Here is a 17166-nt window from a genome sequence, read left to right on the forward strand (position 1 = left end):
GCTATCTAGTCAAAAATCATATTTTTCTATACAGACAGAAGTAGGGGTACGTGACTTACAGATTTTATATACGGACTCAAGCTTATGACAGAAAGGACACAGAAACGAGCTTGCAGGGGCTCTCGAGGCCAAGTCTGGGACAATTTTGGCATCAACATACACAACGATATTCACAGATTACAGTCCATTGAATAACATAAGAAACCATGCTTCCAGTCATAAAAACAGAAGATAAAACACTCCCCTAAAGTGGAAAGCCAATTAATAAGAGTATAAGAAATGACAGAATTATAAGATCTCCATGTGGAAACCGTTGTGATGACAATAAAGCAAGTGTCATCCTTAGATGCTAAAACTGGTGGAGGTGAGTTTGTCTAGTACAGATAGACATCCACAATCATCAGATCGCCTCTCAAGATACGAATGACCGTGAAGAGAAAAACAGTGACTTTAGAGGGGGAGACAAGGCCAACACCACCTCAACCAAGATAAAGCTGAAATTACTAACATCGCCAGGCTCCCAGTGTGATAAGACCATGAACTGAGAATACAAAATTGCTTTGGTGGGTTTCTTACCAAAAAAGCACAACATAAACCTAACCATGTGGAAAACACTGTTGAAAGCCAATGGAAGGACAGTCTAGAAAAAAAAAAAGCCTATTCATTTCACAGAGCTTTCATGAGAAAACGGGTTTGGTGATGCAACAGCCAACAAGAAAAGGGCCCAACCCACCTGAAAAGGTGGACATTTTAAATCATTTCATTACTATGAACACTATAAATTAAATGTATCGGGCATGTCAGTTGTATTATAAAAGGTTGCTTTGAAAATGGCCTATTAGGAAGCTATAAATATGGACAGTATTCTCTTCTGCCTAGATTCTGAACAAGCCTCTTTGAGAATAAGAGGAGAAACCAGGCAAGGCGAATATGTTCACAACTCAATGATGAGTCTTTCTTTGCCTAATCCTCTTATGCACATTTTTTTAGTTTAGTGTGTGTTTCCTGACTTGGGATAGGAACCAATCTCTCTTCCTCTGGTGATCTAGGGAGATGAATGAGAAGGCAAAGTATAGACAGGAAAGGGGGGTGTTGATAGTTTTGTTAAGGAGATGTTTAAATTCAACAGTGGCCCGAAAAATGTTATGACCTTTGGGGTGCAGTTGGTTGAGCACCTGACTCTGGGTTTCGGCTCAGGTCATGATCTCAGGGTCGTGGGATTGAGCCTTGAGTCAGGCTCCATGCTGAGCGTGGAGTCTGCTTGAGATTCTCTCTCCCTCTTCCTTTGCCCCTCCCCCTGCTCTCACTCTCTTCTAAAATAAGTAAATCTTAAAAAAAAAGCTATGACCTTGAAGTGGCCCTTGGGTACAACCTCTTAAACTTGATGTGCACTTCACCTAGGGTGAGCAGGCAGTAAGATCTGTTTTATCCTACATCAAATGACCCAGTATAGAGTTGGGCCAAAAAACTCTATTTAATCATTTTTACTGATAAACACACTGGCCTTCCTACTGATCCTCATTCTGGCTGGCCTGGTCAACCTCTTCCTGAGAAGGCAGGCTCTCTCAGGCATCAGCCAAGCTGAGGAGCCCTGTGCTCCTCCCCAAGTCATTTCCTTGCCTCACGGCAAGAGGTAATCACCATGCTGAGTTGTGTGTTTGTGTGGTAGCCAGTCTACAAATATGGTCCCTACGATGAACCACGACCCTGGTATTCACACCCTTGTATCACCTCCCCTTGAATCTGGACCTCGTCTATAAATAATTTTCCACCAAGAGCATACAGAACTGATGTCATGTGACTTCCAAAGCTGAGTTCTAAGGTCTACACTTTGTAGATCTTTTAGAATGCCAGCTCTTGGGACAGTGTCTCTCAGGAACCAGCCACCCTTCTGTCCAGTGCCCAACTGGGCTTTCAGCAGCAGACATCACTGGGTGCCGGCCGCCCTGGACACCAAGCGTAGGTGAGTGGCAGCTGCCATCTGACTGCAAATGCATTAGAGACACCAAGTAAGAACTGCCCAACTGAACCCAAATTGGAACCAACGGTATTAATAAAGTGTTGTTCTAAGCCACTAAATTTGGGGATGAGTCGTTACACAGCACGGATGGCTAAAAGATCTTGTTATTCAATCACTTGCTATTTTTAGTATCTTTGCATGTATAAATCACTTAAAATCAATTTAATATTGCAGAACATGTTGTTATACCGTATGTTGTTTCCTCTGACTTCTGAAAAATCAACAGGCTTTGAAATTCATCTGTGTTTGCTTATGGCTTTGGTTCATTCATTCTCCCTGCTGCTCTACATTGTTAATATTCCAGAGTTCTCCATTTTCCTATTAACATTCAGACTACGTCGAAATATTAGCTTCTATGATCAGTGCTGCTAAGAATGTCTTTATATCTGTCTCTTACTGCTCATATGCACACATTTATCTATCATACATACATAGGAGTGGAACTTCTGTTTTATGTCGTGCACAAGTTCAACTTGATAGGATGCCGATGGTCTGTATCAACTTACACTCCCACTAGTAGAGTATGGATTCCAGTTCTTCCGCATACATTCCAAAACTCAGTAATGTCACACATCTTTGTTTTCACTCATCTTTAAAAAAAAAAAATCATAAAATTTGGGGTGCCTGGCTGGCTTAGTGAAGTGTGTGACTCTTGATCATGGGATTGTGAGTTCAAGCCCCACATTGGACACAGAGCGTACCAAAATAAATAAATAAAATAATAAAATAATGTCTATTTAAAAAGAACCTCAAAAAATCCTCTCTGTGATCCTAATTTCCACTTTTAAGCATCTTTTTGTGTTTTTAGAAATCTGTATTTCCTCTTCTGTGAAATAAGTAGTCATGTATTTGGACCCCTTTTTTTTTCCCTACAAGGTTGTCTTTTTTATTTTTTTTTTCCTTTAAGCTGATTTGTACAAAGTATTTAAACTTTCCAGACAATAAGCATTTGTCAAAAATGTTGTGGAAAGACCTCCTATTTTATGTCTTGACTTTTCAATTCCATTTTGGTATATTTTGATAACCGGATGTTCTTTTTTTTTTTTTAATGTGAGCAAATATAGAAAAAGATTTCATGGCTTATCTGTGTCCCGTTTAAAATAATCCTTCCCTATTGTGAGGTCATAAAGTTATTCTTTACATCTTCTTCCAAAAGACAAACAATTTTGCCTTTCACAGAATTCTTTTTGTGGTGAGGGTAGGCATCCAATTTTTCTTTTATGTAGATGAACCATTTATCTCAAAGCCATTATTCATTATTGAATAATTTGTTTTTTTCTCTACACTCCTCCTGTCATGACTACTTCTAACATTTTACCATTTTTTTCGGCAGGTTTCTGGTAAATACCCTTCTACCAGGTTAAGGAAGCTCTCTCCGCTGCTTGGCTAAGACTTTTTACAATGAATGGGTGCTGAGTATTTTGGTTGCTTTGTCTGCATTGAGATGAACATACGGATTTTGCACCTTGAAGCTTCCCAGGTGGTACACAGCATCTGTAAGTTTCCTAATTCTAAACAACCTGCCCGATCTTTTGAAAAATCCACATTTATCATGATGCATTAACTATGTTGAGGTACTTCTGGATTACATTTGCTTTGTTTAGAGTTTTTACGTGTTTGTTCATGGATGATGTAGGCCTGCATTTTTTCTTTTGCTTGTACTTTCCTTGTCAATTTTGGTACTGGGTTATATTGGAATCACTGTTCTTGTACACGGTCTCCTCTGGAAGATCCTGCGTAAGACTCAAATGGCCTGTTACTTGCAAGTTTGAGAGACCTCAACTTAGAAATAACTGGGCCTGATATTTTCTTTGTGTAACTTTATTCAGATATATCTGGTGGGATTATTTTTAGGACTATACTGTTACTTGGAGATGCAATGGTCTGAATGTGCGCCCCTTCAAAATCCGCGTTGAAACCCTAACCCCAGAGGTGGAAGTATTAGGAGGTGGGGCCTTTGGGAGGTGACTGTCATGAGGGTGGAGCCCCATGAATTCGATTAGTGCCCTCACAAGAGGCCTCAGAGAGCTCCTTCGCCCCTTCCACCATGTGAGGATCCAAGAAGCCACCGGCTAGGAACCAGGAAGACGATCCTCACCAGGACACACCTGTGCAGGTGCCATGATCTTGGACTTCCCAGCCTCCAGAACTGTAAGAAGTAGGTCTCAGTGGTTTATAAGCCACCCAGGCTGCGGTATTTCATTATGGCAACCTAAGTGGACTAAGACGGAAATTATATTTTCCTAGAAATTTTCCCAGAAATTAGAGAATTTAATAGAATGGTTATGGGGAAAGAGGAACTGCTGTGGAGGATAACATGACCCAGAAAAGTCTGTTCCTCACCAAGTCTGGAACAGTAAGACTGATTAGTTGGTCCCAGGAAGCAAAAGTTGAATTCAATGATTTCTGCTTTAGCTCAGTCTCCACCCTCAATAGTAACTTTTTCTGAGGTGTTTTTTTTTTTTTAAACTCTTGACAAAGAGAAAGAAACTAGTCCCCTTTTTAAAAACAAAACAGGTAGTTCAGTCCTTAGGTGCTTGCCTACTTCTGGTGATACTGGACAACACTAGAGGATGTTGCTTCTGTAAAGTTCAACGAGTTTAGTTTGACTTGGGAGATAACTGTTTTTACGTCGCCAGAATTATTATTCACATTTTTAAAATGCTGAAACATGCTAACTTGTTGAAGCGTCTAACAGCCCATTTACTGAACTTAGATTCTGAATTCCTGTCTCCTGGCCCTCAGAGTGTGGGAGGGAGTGAAAGTTACCTGGTTCACTTTACCTCCAGCTAGGACGGTGATCCACACTGTTGCTGGGCCTTCCTGGGTGGTAACCAGAGAGCTCAATGAAGCAGGCACAGCCTGGGTGCCAAGAGGCATGCTCCCATCTAACACTGTAAGATCACTGCTAATGTGTATCAGTGGAGTAACTTGCAAAAGCAGTAGTTGTCTGAATAACCTTTAATTCTCAACCTCACACAGCAAAGGTAATCACTTTATGATAAAACCAAGTGAACTACCATGCATTCTGTGACTTAAAATAGAGTGACTTTTAGATCGGCTTCAGAGCTGAGAACAAGTCGTCAGGGAGAAAACTCACGGGACCGTATGCCTGCAGCGTTTACAGAGTGATTTTCTCTTCAGGTAAATGGCTTGGAAAGCAGAGAAGAAACAACCCAAAAAGTTTTCACAACCATCAAGTACACGTTTTGCCTTTAAACTATTAAAGAATACATTTTAGCGGCAGTGAGGTAGCTACAGGTCACCTGCTTACATTTCTCCTCCAGAACAATCCACACTGGCTTGCATAACACTTAAATGTCGTTTCAAAAAACAGATTCCTAGATTAATCTAAAGTCTGGATTTTATGGCTGCACTTTTACATAAATCAACACACTTCCCAGGGAAGCTTGCAAAAGCTGGGGGCTCTTCTTGCACATCACCAGGGTGAAGATAAAAGAATCTTACACATTCTCTACCTTACAGTCAGTAATAACTTAAATACTATGAAAAAAAAAAAAAACATTTCATAGCAGCTTTCCTAATACACCTAATGTTTGTTACCTGCATCATGAAGTCTCTGATGTCTGAGGAGGTCTACATTCTGAAGTTTAACTCACAATTAACCACTCTTCACCACTTCCTGCCCAGGATGAGTTTTTCGAAATTGACTACGGAATGAACTTCAGTTGGAAGACTTTCCACATGTGTTTTATTTATAGTTTTTCTCCAGTGTGAGTCCTCTGATGATTGGTAAGGGATGAGCTCTGACTAAAAGCCTTCCCACATTCTTTACATTTATAAGGCTTTTCTCCTGTATGAATCCTCATATGTGTCATAAGGGAGGAACTTTGTCGGAAGGCTTTCCCACATACTTTACAGTTAAACGGTTTCTCTCCAGTGTGAATTCTCTGGTGCTGAATCAGAGCTGAGCTTTGGTTGAAGGCTTTTTCACAGTCATTACATTTATAAGGTTTCTCTCCAGTGTGAATTTTCCGATGAGTATTAACTGCTGAGTGGGAACTGAAGGCTTTTCCGCATTCTTTACAGTTATACGGTTTCTCTCCAGTATGGATTCTGTTGTGTATATTAAGCCGTGAAATCCAGGAGAAGGCCTTCCCACATTCGTTGCATTTGTAGGGTTTTTCTCCCGTATGAATTCTTTGATGCTGTATCAGAGCAGAGCTTTGGCTGAAGGCTTTCCCACATTCTTTACATGCATAAGGTTTCTCCCCAGTGTGAATTCTCTGATGTATGATAAGGGCTGAGTGGTAACTGAATACTTTCCCACACTCATTACAATTAAAGGGTTTCTCTCCAGTATGAATTCTATGGTGTCTACTTAGCCGTGATATTGAAGTAAAGGCTTTCCCACACTGACTACATTCATAGGGTTTCTCTCCAGTATGAATCCTGTGATGTTGAATAAGAGATGAGCACTGGCTAAAGGCTCTCCCACACTCGTTACATTTATAGGGCTTTTCTCCAGTATGAATTCGTTGGTGGTTATTCAGGGATGAGCTTCCTTTAAATGTCTTGCCACACTCGTTACATTTATAGGGCCTCTCTCCCGTATGCATCCTCTGATGTCCGATGAGAGATGTGGTGAAACTAAAGGCTTTCCCACATTCGCCACAGATGTAAGGTTTCTCTCCTGTGTGAACTCTGAGATGCTGAGTGAGAGACGAGCTTTGGCTGAAAGCTTTCCGACATTCCTTGCATTTATAGAGCTTCTCTCCAGTGTGGATTCTCTGGTGTTTACTCAGGGAAGAACTGTGGAGGAAGATTTTCCCACAAATGTTACATTTGTAACATTTGCGCACCGTATTGACTCCCAATTGTTTAAACAGAACTGAATACTGCTGGGAATGGGGTTTCCTTCCTCTGGAAACAAGTCTGGGTTTTCTAATAAGGGATGATTTCAGACTGAGATTTTTCCCGAGCTCAATACTTGTAAAGCTCCTCTCCCTCACGTAGGTATTTCTGATGGTGACTAAGAATTTCCTGAAAGGTTTGTTCTTTTTGACTTGTTGCTTCTCTAGCTTGTCCTCATTTTTGTAGACTTTCCCCAACCTGAAGTCAAAAGGACCGTCACCCAGGAGTTTATTCATTACTTCCTGATTTTCTTCTTCAGAAACTGTAGTTTCAAACAAGCGCTCCCATCCTAAAATAAACAAAACGGGTAAGTCTCCCTTGCCCTGAGAATAAAGAAAAGTGACACCAAAATATACAAGGATTTCTGACAAATACATCCTGGATTCTTAAGAAAGCACGGGGAGAAAGAAGGGTACGAGAAAGCAGAAGCATGGGAGACACGCTTGGGTGGAGAGGGTCTGTGGAACGCTGTATGTGGGTGAGCTCCGAGGGAAGCTCCTCCAATGAGAGCAGCCAGGAACCTGCTCCAGGAACAAAGATCAGGTCAGCAGGGGACAGAGCACTTCTGAGTTCAGCGGGTTGTGTTACTCCCCAGCTCCCTCTCCTGTGTCAGTCACCGGCTTACTCAAGGTAAATCCACGAGAAAGCTGCAGAGAGGCTATAAGTAAAAACCAGAAGAGCTGTGGGCCTTAAAAAGCTCTCCGAAACCCAGGGCCTCGATTGGTGCTGTTTTGGAACTCCTCCCAGTGCTGTACATGGTGTTATGATGGACATTTCCTCACTCGTTCAAGCAATTATTTACTGAGTAGCCACCACGCAAAGGTCAAGATCAGGATTATGGGGAACACATCAGACAGGAATCCAGTTTTTGTAAGGTTTAAATTCTAGCAGCAGGGTATTAACAGTGACCAAGCGACCAAATAAACAAGGGATGATGAGTCCTGGGGGTGAAGAGAATGAGGAAAACAAACAAAAACAAGGTGATGTGCAGTACGAGTAAACGAGCCGACATTTCAAACTGGGGGATAAGGAAGCAGAATTAAAGGTGGGATCTAAATAATGAGAGCTGGCCACGCAAAAATGTGGGTGGAAAGAGGATTCCAGTCAGAAAGAATGTAAGGCAAGCGTCGGCTTCGAGTTGTCCAGGAACCCAGATTTGTCCAGTGTGGCCTGAGCAAGAGGGAACAAGACAGTGTTGGGAGGGGAGGAAAAGAAGTAGGCGGCAGCCATATCACGCGGGGTCTTGTAAGATATAGGAAGACATCTGGAATTTCTTCAGAGGATCCCTGAGGGTTAGGAGGGACAGGGCAGTTTTGTTTAAACAGGATCGCCATGGTGGTGTGACAAATGGATTGTAATTGGGGGTGGGGGGAAACAAGGGCAGGTGCAGAGCAGCCACTCAGGGGACTGGAAGGAGGTGATGGCAGTCTGCACTGGCATGGCGGGGAGGGGGGCATATTTGGGATGTGCTGAAGGCAGAGATGACAAGTACCTTCACCTACGAATAGGATGTACAGGGTACGTGCAAGAGAGGACTCAAGGATGCTGCTCAGCTTCTGGCCGGGGCAGCTCGATGGGGACCGGTCCCATGTAACAATATGGGGAATACTGGGGGAAGAGTACATTCTTGACAATAATTTTCAGTCCACTTTTTGATCACTTAGGATACTGTGTGAGGAATGGTGTCATTGCTTCCAAAAGAATGAAAGTATTTTCTTAAAGAGTTTTTATTTTCCTAACTAAAAAAGAGATATATAATCATTATAAGAAAAATAAAGAAAAGACAGAAAACTATAAATACGAAAATTGAGTTTACCCCTACACACGACACACAAATAGAATCATTGCTAGATGTGGAGTTTAGCTCACCAGAATTTTTCTGGATATTAGAAAACACTTTTATTTAAAAAGTAAAAATAGGTTGAAACTACACTTCCCCCTACCCACTCTTCACTTAAGAAAAATCGTGGGCTTCTCTCCATGGCAACGAATGAAGGTTGACACCATCATTTTATTGGCAATGTAAGATTTCAAAGCATAAATGTAATCGTAATTTAAGAAATCCCCTTCGAAGAGTCACTTAGCTTTCTTCTCCCTAGTGATCCCTCATGTTATAACGAACATTTTTTATACTGCCTTTGCTACTCTGCACAATTATGGAATTATTTCCTCTGGATAAACTTCCAAACCTGAAACGGATTTTAATAAAGCCAGACCATCCTGCAGAAAGACTACACCTATCAAAATCCCAGGAAAGATACTCAGGTATACTCGGAGCAATAGGAAAACACTGGATATGTATTTCTTAATTTGTGGGAATATAATAAGGGGAAAATGGCATCTCATTACTTTAGTTTGTAACTCATTGATTATAATGAAGTTGAATAGTTTTTCAAAGAATCCTGGGTGAATTTTCAAATTCACATTGCTTGGCTTTTTAATGGTAATACTCATGCCTTTGTACTGTAATTATTTACTCTCTGGACCTTTTCTCTGTTTCTCTTTATATTAAACCTGTGTATTCTATAACCACTATAGCAATCTTAGTAATAGGAAAAAACTAGAAATTAAAATTTCGAGGAGATTTTTAAATAAAATATGGCTTAACAATACAATAGAGCTCTTTCAGAGAGGTAGGCCTCTATTTCATGAGGGCCAAATAACTGAAGGACAGTCACAATTTAAAATTGGTTTGAGAACAGTACGTATAATCAATCTCTCTCTCTCTCTCTCTCTCTCTCTCTCTGTGTCTCTCATGCACAGACACACTCAAATATTCACAATCTGAGAGGATAAATAGTAAAATATCAACAAAGGTTCATCATGGTTGGTTGGCAACATTTCAGGGGAATTTCCTTTTTTTTTTTAAAAAATACCACATACATATACCTTGTATAAATTAAAAGTAGTTCATTTTTTTCAAATGCTTGCAAAAGAACATAGTCAATTTGATACAATGATTTCTTTACCAACCAGAAAGCTCAGAGTCAAATTCGAGACTCACCCATGGCTACCATGCTGGCCCTTACCACAGATAATTCACTTTCTAAGGTTCTGACCAAACTTCTATTTTACCATTATTCTTACAGTTAGCTTCCTTGGATTGTTGGTGGAATGTGGCAGAATATATGTTAGTATGTAGTAGGAAAAAAAGATCCCTGAAGTGAAAAAAAAGACTTGGCTCTTCAAAGCAATGGGCCCTGTGATGCCAGATAACAATATTAAAACAAACTCCTTGATATTTGATACAACCTAATGAATCTTCTGAATTCCAAAGATAAAGAAAATATCCTATAATATTCTAGACAGAAGACAAAATAACGGCGGGGGGACTGGATTTCTACACAGAAGATAGAGGAAAAAGAATCAAGCTAAGGGAGGACTTTTTATCAACGACACTCAATGTTCAGACACTAGAACCAAGCGTGAAGGAAAAAAAATTTGATGCCAGGATTCTAGATCCATAATTCTCACCGGAGAGGTAAAGAACTGATTTGATTTGATTTGATTGATTGATTATTTTTAAATTTATTTTTTAAAGGTTTTCAGTATTTGACAGACGGCACAAGCAGGGGGAGCGGCAGGCAGAGGGAGAGGGGGAAGTGGACTCCCTAACTGAGCTGAAGGCAGACGCTTAACCGACTGAGCCACCCAGGCGCCCCAAAAGAATTGATTTTAGACATGCACAAACGGAGAACACATGAGCCTTTCTGAAAACATTATTCAAGGAAATATTCTAGTCAAAACAAAGTGGAAAATCTGAAGACAAAGCTCATGAATGGAAACAAAGGACTGAGCTGACCCAGAAAGCCTGCCATTGAGGGAGATGAATGCTGGATAAGGAGCAAACTCAAAGGAGAGGGCCACCCTCTGGTGTTAGAATCAAAGACAGAAGAGAACAAAAGCAAAGACAAAAAACAAAACAAAACCCAGAATGACAACAACAAACAAACAACAACAACAACAAAACAACAAAGGAGAACAGCGAATGAGAGCTTACTGACCCATCGGCCCAGAGGAGTTGTAGAGACTGAGAGATATGTCCTAGCAGCCAGGAAAGTATTATTTTGAATATTTTCACACAAAAGATTTAGGAGAATGCCGGGTGGAATACCTGCAAACCTTCTGCAGAAATTCTATCTATCACCGTGTTGCTACCCCTGCTTTCTCGCTCTTGGGTAGTGTGTGAATACACACACGTCTGCCTTTCCTTTTTAGCTGGGCCGTCCGTGATATGCTGCAGACCAAACAAGTCAAATAAAAACCCAAGCTAGAACAATGAGGGATGTACTGTAGTGACAGAGGTTTGTTCCAACCACAAAGGGAAGATAAGTAAAGAAAATAATCAGTCCAAAAATGGAATGGGAAGTCCTCAGAGAGGGAGAAAAACAGGAGAGACTCTTAACTCTAGGAAACAAACTGAGGGTTGCTGGAGGGGAGAGGGGTGGGGGGATGGGGTGACTGGGGGATGGGCACTAAGGAGGGCACGTGATGTGATGAGCACTGGGTGTCATATGCAACTGATGACATACTGAACTCTACAACTAAAACTAAGGATGGACTTTACGCTGCCAATTGAATTTAAATAAAATTTAAAAAAAAAGAAAAGAATCAGTCCGGAAAAACAGGGGAAGACATGACTCACACACCTTTACGCATTATATATGGTGTTACATGCTCTGCATTCACATTACAAAGGACATCGGAGGCAAGCGGGTCCTTCTTGGGAGAATTCAAACTCTCCCTCTGAACCTGCCGTATCAAGGACTCAGAAAGGTAGAGAGAGAGAGGAGATGCGCCCTCCCCAGACTTTCCCACCTGGCCTGGCCCATCCCGGAGGGCCCTGGTCAACGTCTCCTGATCAGCAGCACCCAGACAGCGAGAAAATGCTCTGGCCACTTCCCAGTCACTGTCACTCACCTACACGTGGGCCTCGAGAAACTCCATTTTCCACCATCCAGGGATCTTCTCCCTGCTGTAACTGGAAGATGACCTTTGGTGTGGAAAACAGGATTCCTGTTCGTGAGCAAGAAGAAGAGAATGAGTCCGCTGTGCAGACATGAGCGGCCACCCTGGCACACAGATCCGGCCCCAGGGGCTCCGGGGCAGAGGGACAGCTGAAGGAAGGAGAGGTCTGTTCAGAGAGGGGCTTCGGTCAGGCTCCTAGAGGATGGCCAGGAGGTGGTCCCAGGAAGAAAGTCAGGGCGCTGGCTGTGCTTGCCTGTACACTGGAACCTCTCGGGACACCCAGAGGGACAGTTTAGGGACAAAGAACGGCAAAGGCACACAGAGGCTGCCCATCGCCAGCTCTACCAACCCGCGGCCTTTCCTGGCAGTGGAGGGGAATGCAACCGCCACCCTGTGAGCCCACGTGCGGCTGAACCTGACCAAGCCCCCAAGTGTCCCCCTCGGAGAGGGCCCCACGATGCTCCCCCAGCAGACGCTCCATCACGAGGAAAGGTCCTTACCCAGCGAGACGAGGGTGCCGTAGTTCTCCAGCATCACCTCCCGGTACAGGGTTCTCTGCGCGGAGTCCAGGCGCAGCCACTCGTCCTGGCTGAAGAACACGGCCACATCCCTGAATGTCACAGACTCCTGCAATGGCAAACCCATTCCTGCTCACCCGGGACCATCCCCCCAAGGGGACGGCTGAGCAGCCACCCTGTCGCCACGCAGGGTTGCGAGCATCTCCAGGCGAGTCTCTGTCCTTTCCACAGGTACGTACAGTTGTCCCACTTCTGCAGGGGGGCACGTTCCAAGGACCCGCCCCCCAAGAGGTTGCCTAAAGCTTGGAGAGTACCTAACCCTATATATACTGTTTTTTCCTATAAATACAACCCTATGATAAAGTTTAATTTATAAATCAGGCACAGTATGAGATTAACAACAAATAACAGAACAATTATGATAATATGCTGTAGCAAAAATTATGTGACTGTGGTCCCTCCCTCTCAAAACATCTTACTGTGTTGTACTTACCCTTCTTCTGCTTGTAATATCGTCACAGCTAGACCCCAAGACCTGACCTTTACTGCCCACCTGCTGCTGCTCATTGACCTTTGTCCACATTCTTCCTCGAGCTTTTCTTTCCAAGTTCTCTCTTAACTCGGCCAGATGGGAGGAGAAACCGCTCCTCCAGCAGTAGCGACAGCCCTGACAAGATCTCCTGCTGGCCCAGGCCACCCACACCTTTGAGCTAGAGCCCCGACTCGGCCTGCACAGATGGACCGTGAAGTGACCTCTAGTGACCCACAGTTACCTCTACCTCATTATAATACTACAATCTCCGCCCAAGGCGGAGCACAAGCCTCATTTACATAACATACAATGGGTGTGGGGGGGTGTTTCCTTAAGGCGCATGCGCGACCTTGTGTTGGCCTCTACATGCAGTGACCAGGGTCCCCTTTTTTTTTTTTTTAAGATTTTATTTATTTATTTGACAGAGATAGAGACAGCCAGCGAGAGAGGGAACACAAGCATGGGGAGTGGGAGAGGAAGAAGCAGGCTCCTAGCGGAGGAGCCTGATGCTGGGATCACGCCCTGAGCCGAAGGCAGACGCTTAACCGCTGTGCCACCCAGGCGCCCCCCAGGGTCCCCTTTTTAAATAAATAATCATCTTAACCCTAAATAACAGGAACCCATCCACCCTGGCATGGGGAGTCACGGCTTTGGAAGTTATTTCCCGTGATCTCATTTGCTGCAAAAATGTTTCCCTTGTGCGACAGCTCACCGGGCGTAATTTCTATTGGAGGCAGACCCAGGAGCAAACTCACGTTGGTGTGGTTACATGACGAGACGGTCAAGTGCCCACACGAGGTGAAGTGAGGTGAATGACGCAGGCTTTGTGGTGCAGCGTTCAGCTACCACTGACCTTCTGAGGACAGGTCAGAAGCAGGATCATCTGGTAACTTAAGCCTCGGGAAGGGAAACAATGGATGGGGGGCGGGGGCTATTGTAAGTCTTTTCAATAGCTCAGTGTCACTTGCCAGGCTCACAATTCAGGATCATTCTGAGGTGACCTGCGAGCCAACTCTGAATGTGCCTACCTCTCAGTCTCCAGGGAGGAGGCGGGCCTAACAGGTCACCTGACAATGTCCAAACTACAATGTTAAGTGGAAGCCACTTAACATGTGAGTGAGCCTTCTGTCTTGGCAATCTCTTCAATGGACGGCCTGGGATGCACAGGGCATTCTGGCCTAACACTTACTTAATGATCAAAGCGTTTTCTTTCTCTTCTGCTTCTGTGGAGAGGTTTTCTGGGTTGGGAGGACATTATGTTCTTAATTATTTCCGTAAGTGCCACGAAATGGCCAAGAAGGAAGAAAACACCGTGGACCAGATGCTTCATTTCCCTCAGTCTGTCCCCCAAAAGCACTGGCTAGTTGGGACTACTTTTCCTTTCACCAGCTCTATAAGCCTGGTCCTGCTGGTAAGCCCCACATCGCCCAATACAGTTGACCCTCGAACAACAGGGGTTTGAACTGGGCAGGTCCAAATATATACAGATTTTTTTCCCGATAAATACAGTACTGTAAATGTATTTTTTCTTCCCTTGAATTTTCTTAATAACATTTTCTTTTCTCTAGCTTGCTTTATTGGAAGAATACAGTACAGAGTACATATACCATACGAAATATGTGTTATCCGACCATTATTGGTAAGGCTTCTAGCCAACAGTAGGCTATTATTAGGGAAGTTTTTGGAGGAGTCAGAAGTTATATGTGGAGTTCTCATCTGCCACCACGTGGCTGGAGCCAGAGTGTATTATGCTAAGCAGTGTCAGTCAATTACCTGACTCCCTCAAGTTTCCACCCTTCACAGGAAAAAACATTCCTAGATCCATTCAATTCCTAATCAACAAGTACTTAGCTGTTAAGTGGGGAATTCCGACTGAGACTGGCCCTGAGAGCTAGAGAAACAGCTTCCTTCCCGAGTTACCCCACCAGGCCCTCGGTCCCTCCGTGGGCTTCACTGCCTAGTAAAGCTCAACGATGGCTTCACTGTGTTCACGACCTCTGAACCAGGAAGGCAGGTGAAGAAAGAAGCCTTCGCTCACCTGAGCGTGGGCTGGCAGCAACCTTGTGGCCATTTCTCCCTCCCTGCTGCCCCTCCTGGAGAAGGCACCTGAAATGGGAGAAAAAACTGTGAGCAGTCTGTCTGTCCATCCTGTCTGTACTCCCACCCTCATGAGGCCGGACGAAATTAGAGAGCTCCACACACTGAGCACCCTGCAGACGGAAGCCAGAGGGAACGTGGGAGCCCAGGCATCCCTGAGTTAGAGGGTCCGTGGGCATGGCCGCCCAAACCAGGAGTGGGCAGCAAGCACACTTCCAGTCACCGGCCAGCTACCTTTCAGCCAGTGGTTTCTGAATAAAGATAAATCAGACTAAGGAATTAGAACCATCTGATGTACGTTAACAGAGTAAAGGGCAGTCAGGCCAGGCTCAGAGAGATGTTCAATGAAAGAGAAATAACATAAATACTCAGCACATCTGCACTTAAATGTTTTGAACTATATTATAATAATTATATTGTACCTAACATAGTATATAATTAGATATAATGTATGACAACAAAGTAATAACACGATTATAATTATTATATATAATTATAATAATTCTTTACATAACATTTGAAGGAAATTGGTGTCCGTTTCAGGAAGAGCCAACCAAAAATTAGTCTTTTCTTTCCCTTGGAAATGGTGCTTCCTTTACGAAGAAAGAGTTATCAAATCTCCTTAAAAGAAAACATTACCCATCCTCTCCCTGCTCCAAAAAAAACCCACAAGGCTCAAAAGAAAGAGCATCATTGGCTACAGATGAATTTTAAAATCTGGAGAAAAGGCAAGTAACTCAGCAAAAGGGCAAAATTAAACAAAAAAAGAATAGTCAAATCACTCTAGGATTCACTCTGGGAGAACAGGGCCACACAAGCTCAATCTAGCAAGCATAGCAACAACTAACACACATAAAAAGTTGAAACTCGGGGCGAGGTGGGAGTGGGGGGAGACCAACCAACGCGCCCAGCCAAAAACCGCCCCAGGGTGCACGAACCCTCCCTCCAACAAGGCAGAGCTCCCTGCAGTCTCAGTTCTGGGACCAGGGCTCCACGAGACTTGCCCGAGGCTGGCGCCCCGGGCTCAGGCGGTGACAGCTCCGATTTCCGGGGCTGGGGGGCCGCGGGAGCGCAGAGCTCCCGGGGCAACGCCCCCTCCCCGGGCCACCTTCACCTGCCGAGGCCGCCGCCGCTCGGACGCCCGCAACCGGGACTCGGCTGAGACTCGCGCGGCGGCCGGCCCTCTGCTCTGTCCCCGCCGCTGGAGCTGCGCACCCCGGGCCCGCTCTCACCGGCAGCCGGTACCTGGGCCCGCCGCGACGGGGACGCCAAGCGGCGGACCGCACTGGAGACAAGCAGGATACCTAGCCTGGGGACATTTTTCGCCGCCGCCGCCAGGCCGCCAGGCGCAACTGCGCCTGCGCACGAGAGATGAGCCGGGCGCTTCGGCTGAACCGCAGCGCTTTTTCTTTCGAACTATGTTTCCCAGACGTCGTCGCAGGACGGCAGCCTACGGTGTCCGAGAAGGGCCAATAGCGGTAAGGCTAGAGAAAGCCGGCTTGCGGGAAGCCCTAGAAGGCTGAGTGAAGCCAGGTCTTTTAATGCCTCTCTAACCGCTTGTCCTGTCGCGTACCCTTTTTGCGAAAAGTGAGTATGTATTTAAAAATATGGAAAATGAGGCTCTCGCTGCAGCTTGTTCTTGGAGGGTGAGCGAACTGTGTCAACCAAAATTCTTGGAATGCCAAGATTTGGTCAGAGGCGAGGGAAAGCTTTCTTGCCACGCGGTTTGCACGCCCCGGCGTCGCAGTCTCGAGCTACAAACTGAGAGTCCTCTCCGAAGGGGACCATTTCGGCTGAGGGTTAACTAGGCAGAAACCGCAAGTTCTGTGCCCTTATCGAGGCTGGTCAGACTTGGGTCCCAAACTGCAGCTTCAGGAGCGAGTGACAAGGCGGGTACAGCTCGCTTTTCCGAGCTTCAGGATGTGGCAGATCCTTGAAGAGCATGATAAGTTGTGTTGCAGGGGTCTTTCTGCGAATGTTGTCGCCTCAGGCTGTGCTGCCTGGTTTTGTTTCTCATGATCCTTTGGCCAGACTGAAATTTTAGTTTCTCTCCCTTGACATGAGGGAACCCATTTTGTCTGTTAGCTGTTGCTGTGTAATTATCGGGGTCTTTTGTTCTTGGCTGTTCAAATCTATTTTACACGTTTTTGAATTTT

At 44.4% G+C, this 17166-nt stretch overlaps 1 protein-coding gene across 3 annotated transcripts in view; it reads right to left on the minus strand.

The window, feature by feature from the left end:
• The window catches only part of LOC123000119 (zinc finger protein 879), a 39902-nt gene extending 23504 nt beyond the window's left edge, over positions 1-16398 (minus strand). Inside the window, exons 1-5 of one of the 3 annotated variants that reach the window (XM_026507740.4) lie at positions 16256-16398; positions 14952-15019; positions 12364-12490; positions 11816-11911; positions 4966-7184 (exon numbers count right to left, since the gene is read on the minus strand). In XM_026507740.4, coding sequence (XP_026363525.2) covers positions 5737-7184; positions 11816-11911; positions 12364-12490; positions 14952-14984 — 1704 coding nt within the window. In that variant the 5' untranslated portion in view covers positions 14985-15019; positions 16256-16398 and the 3' untranslated portion in view covers positions 4966-5736. Of the gene's footprint in view, positions 1-4965; positions 7185-11815; positions 11912-12363; positions 12491-14951; positions 15020-16242 lie in introns of those variants that run through there. The other 2 variants (XM_044387312.3, XM_057307178.1) reach the window with 2 other exon arrangements.
• Positions 16399-17166: the final 768 nt, after the last annotated feature.

Source organism: Ursus arctos, unplaced genomic scaffold, assembly GCF_023065955.2.
Source record: "Ursus arctos isolate Adak ecotype North America unplaced genomic scaffold, UrsArc2.0 scaffold_5, whole genome shotgun sequence".
NCBI lineage: Eukaryota > Metazoa > Chordata > Mammalia > Carnivora > Ursidae > Ursus > Ursus arctos.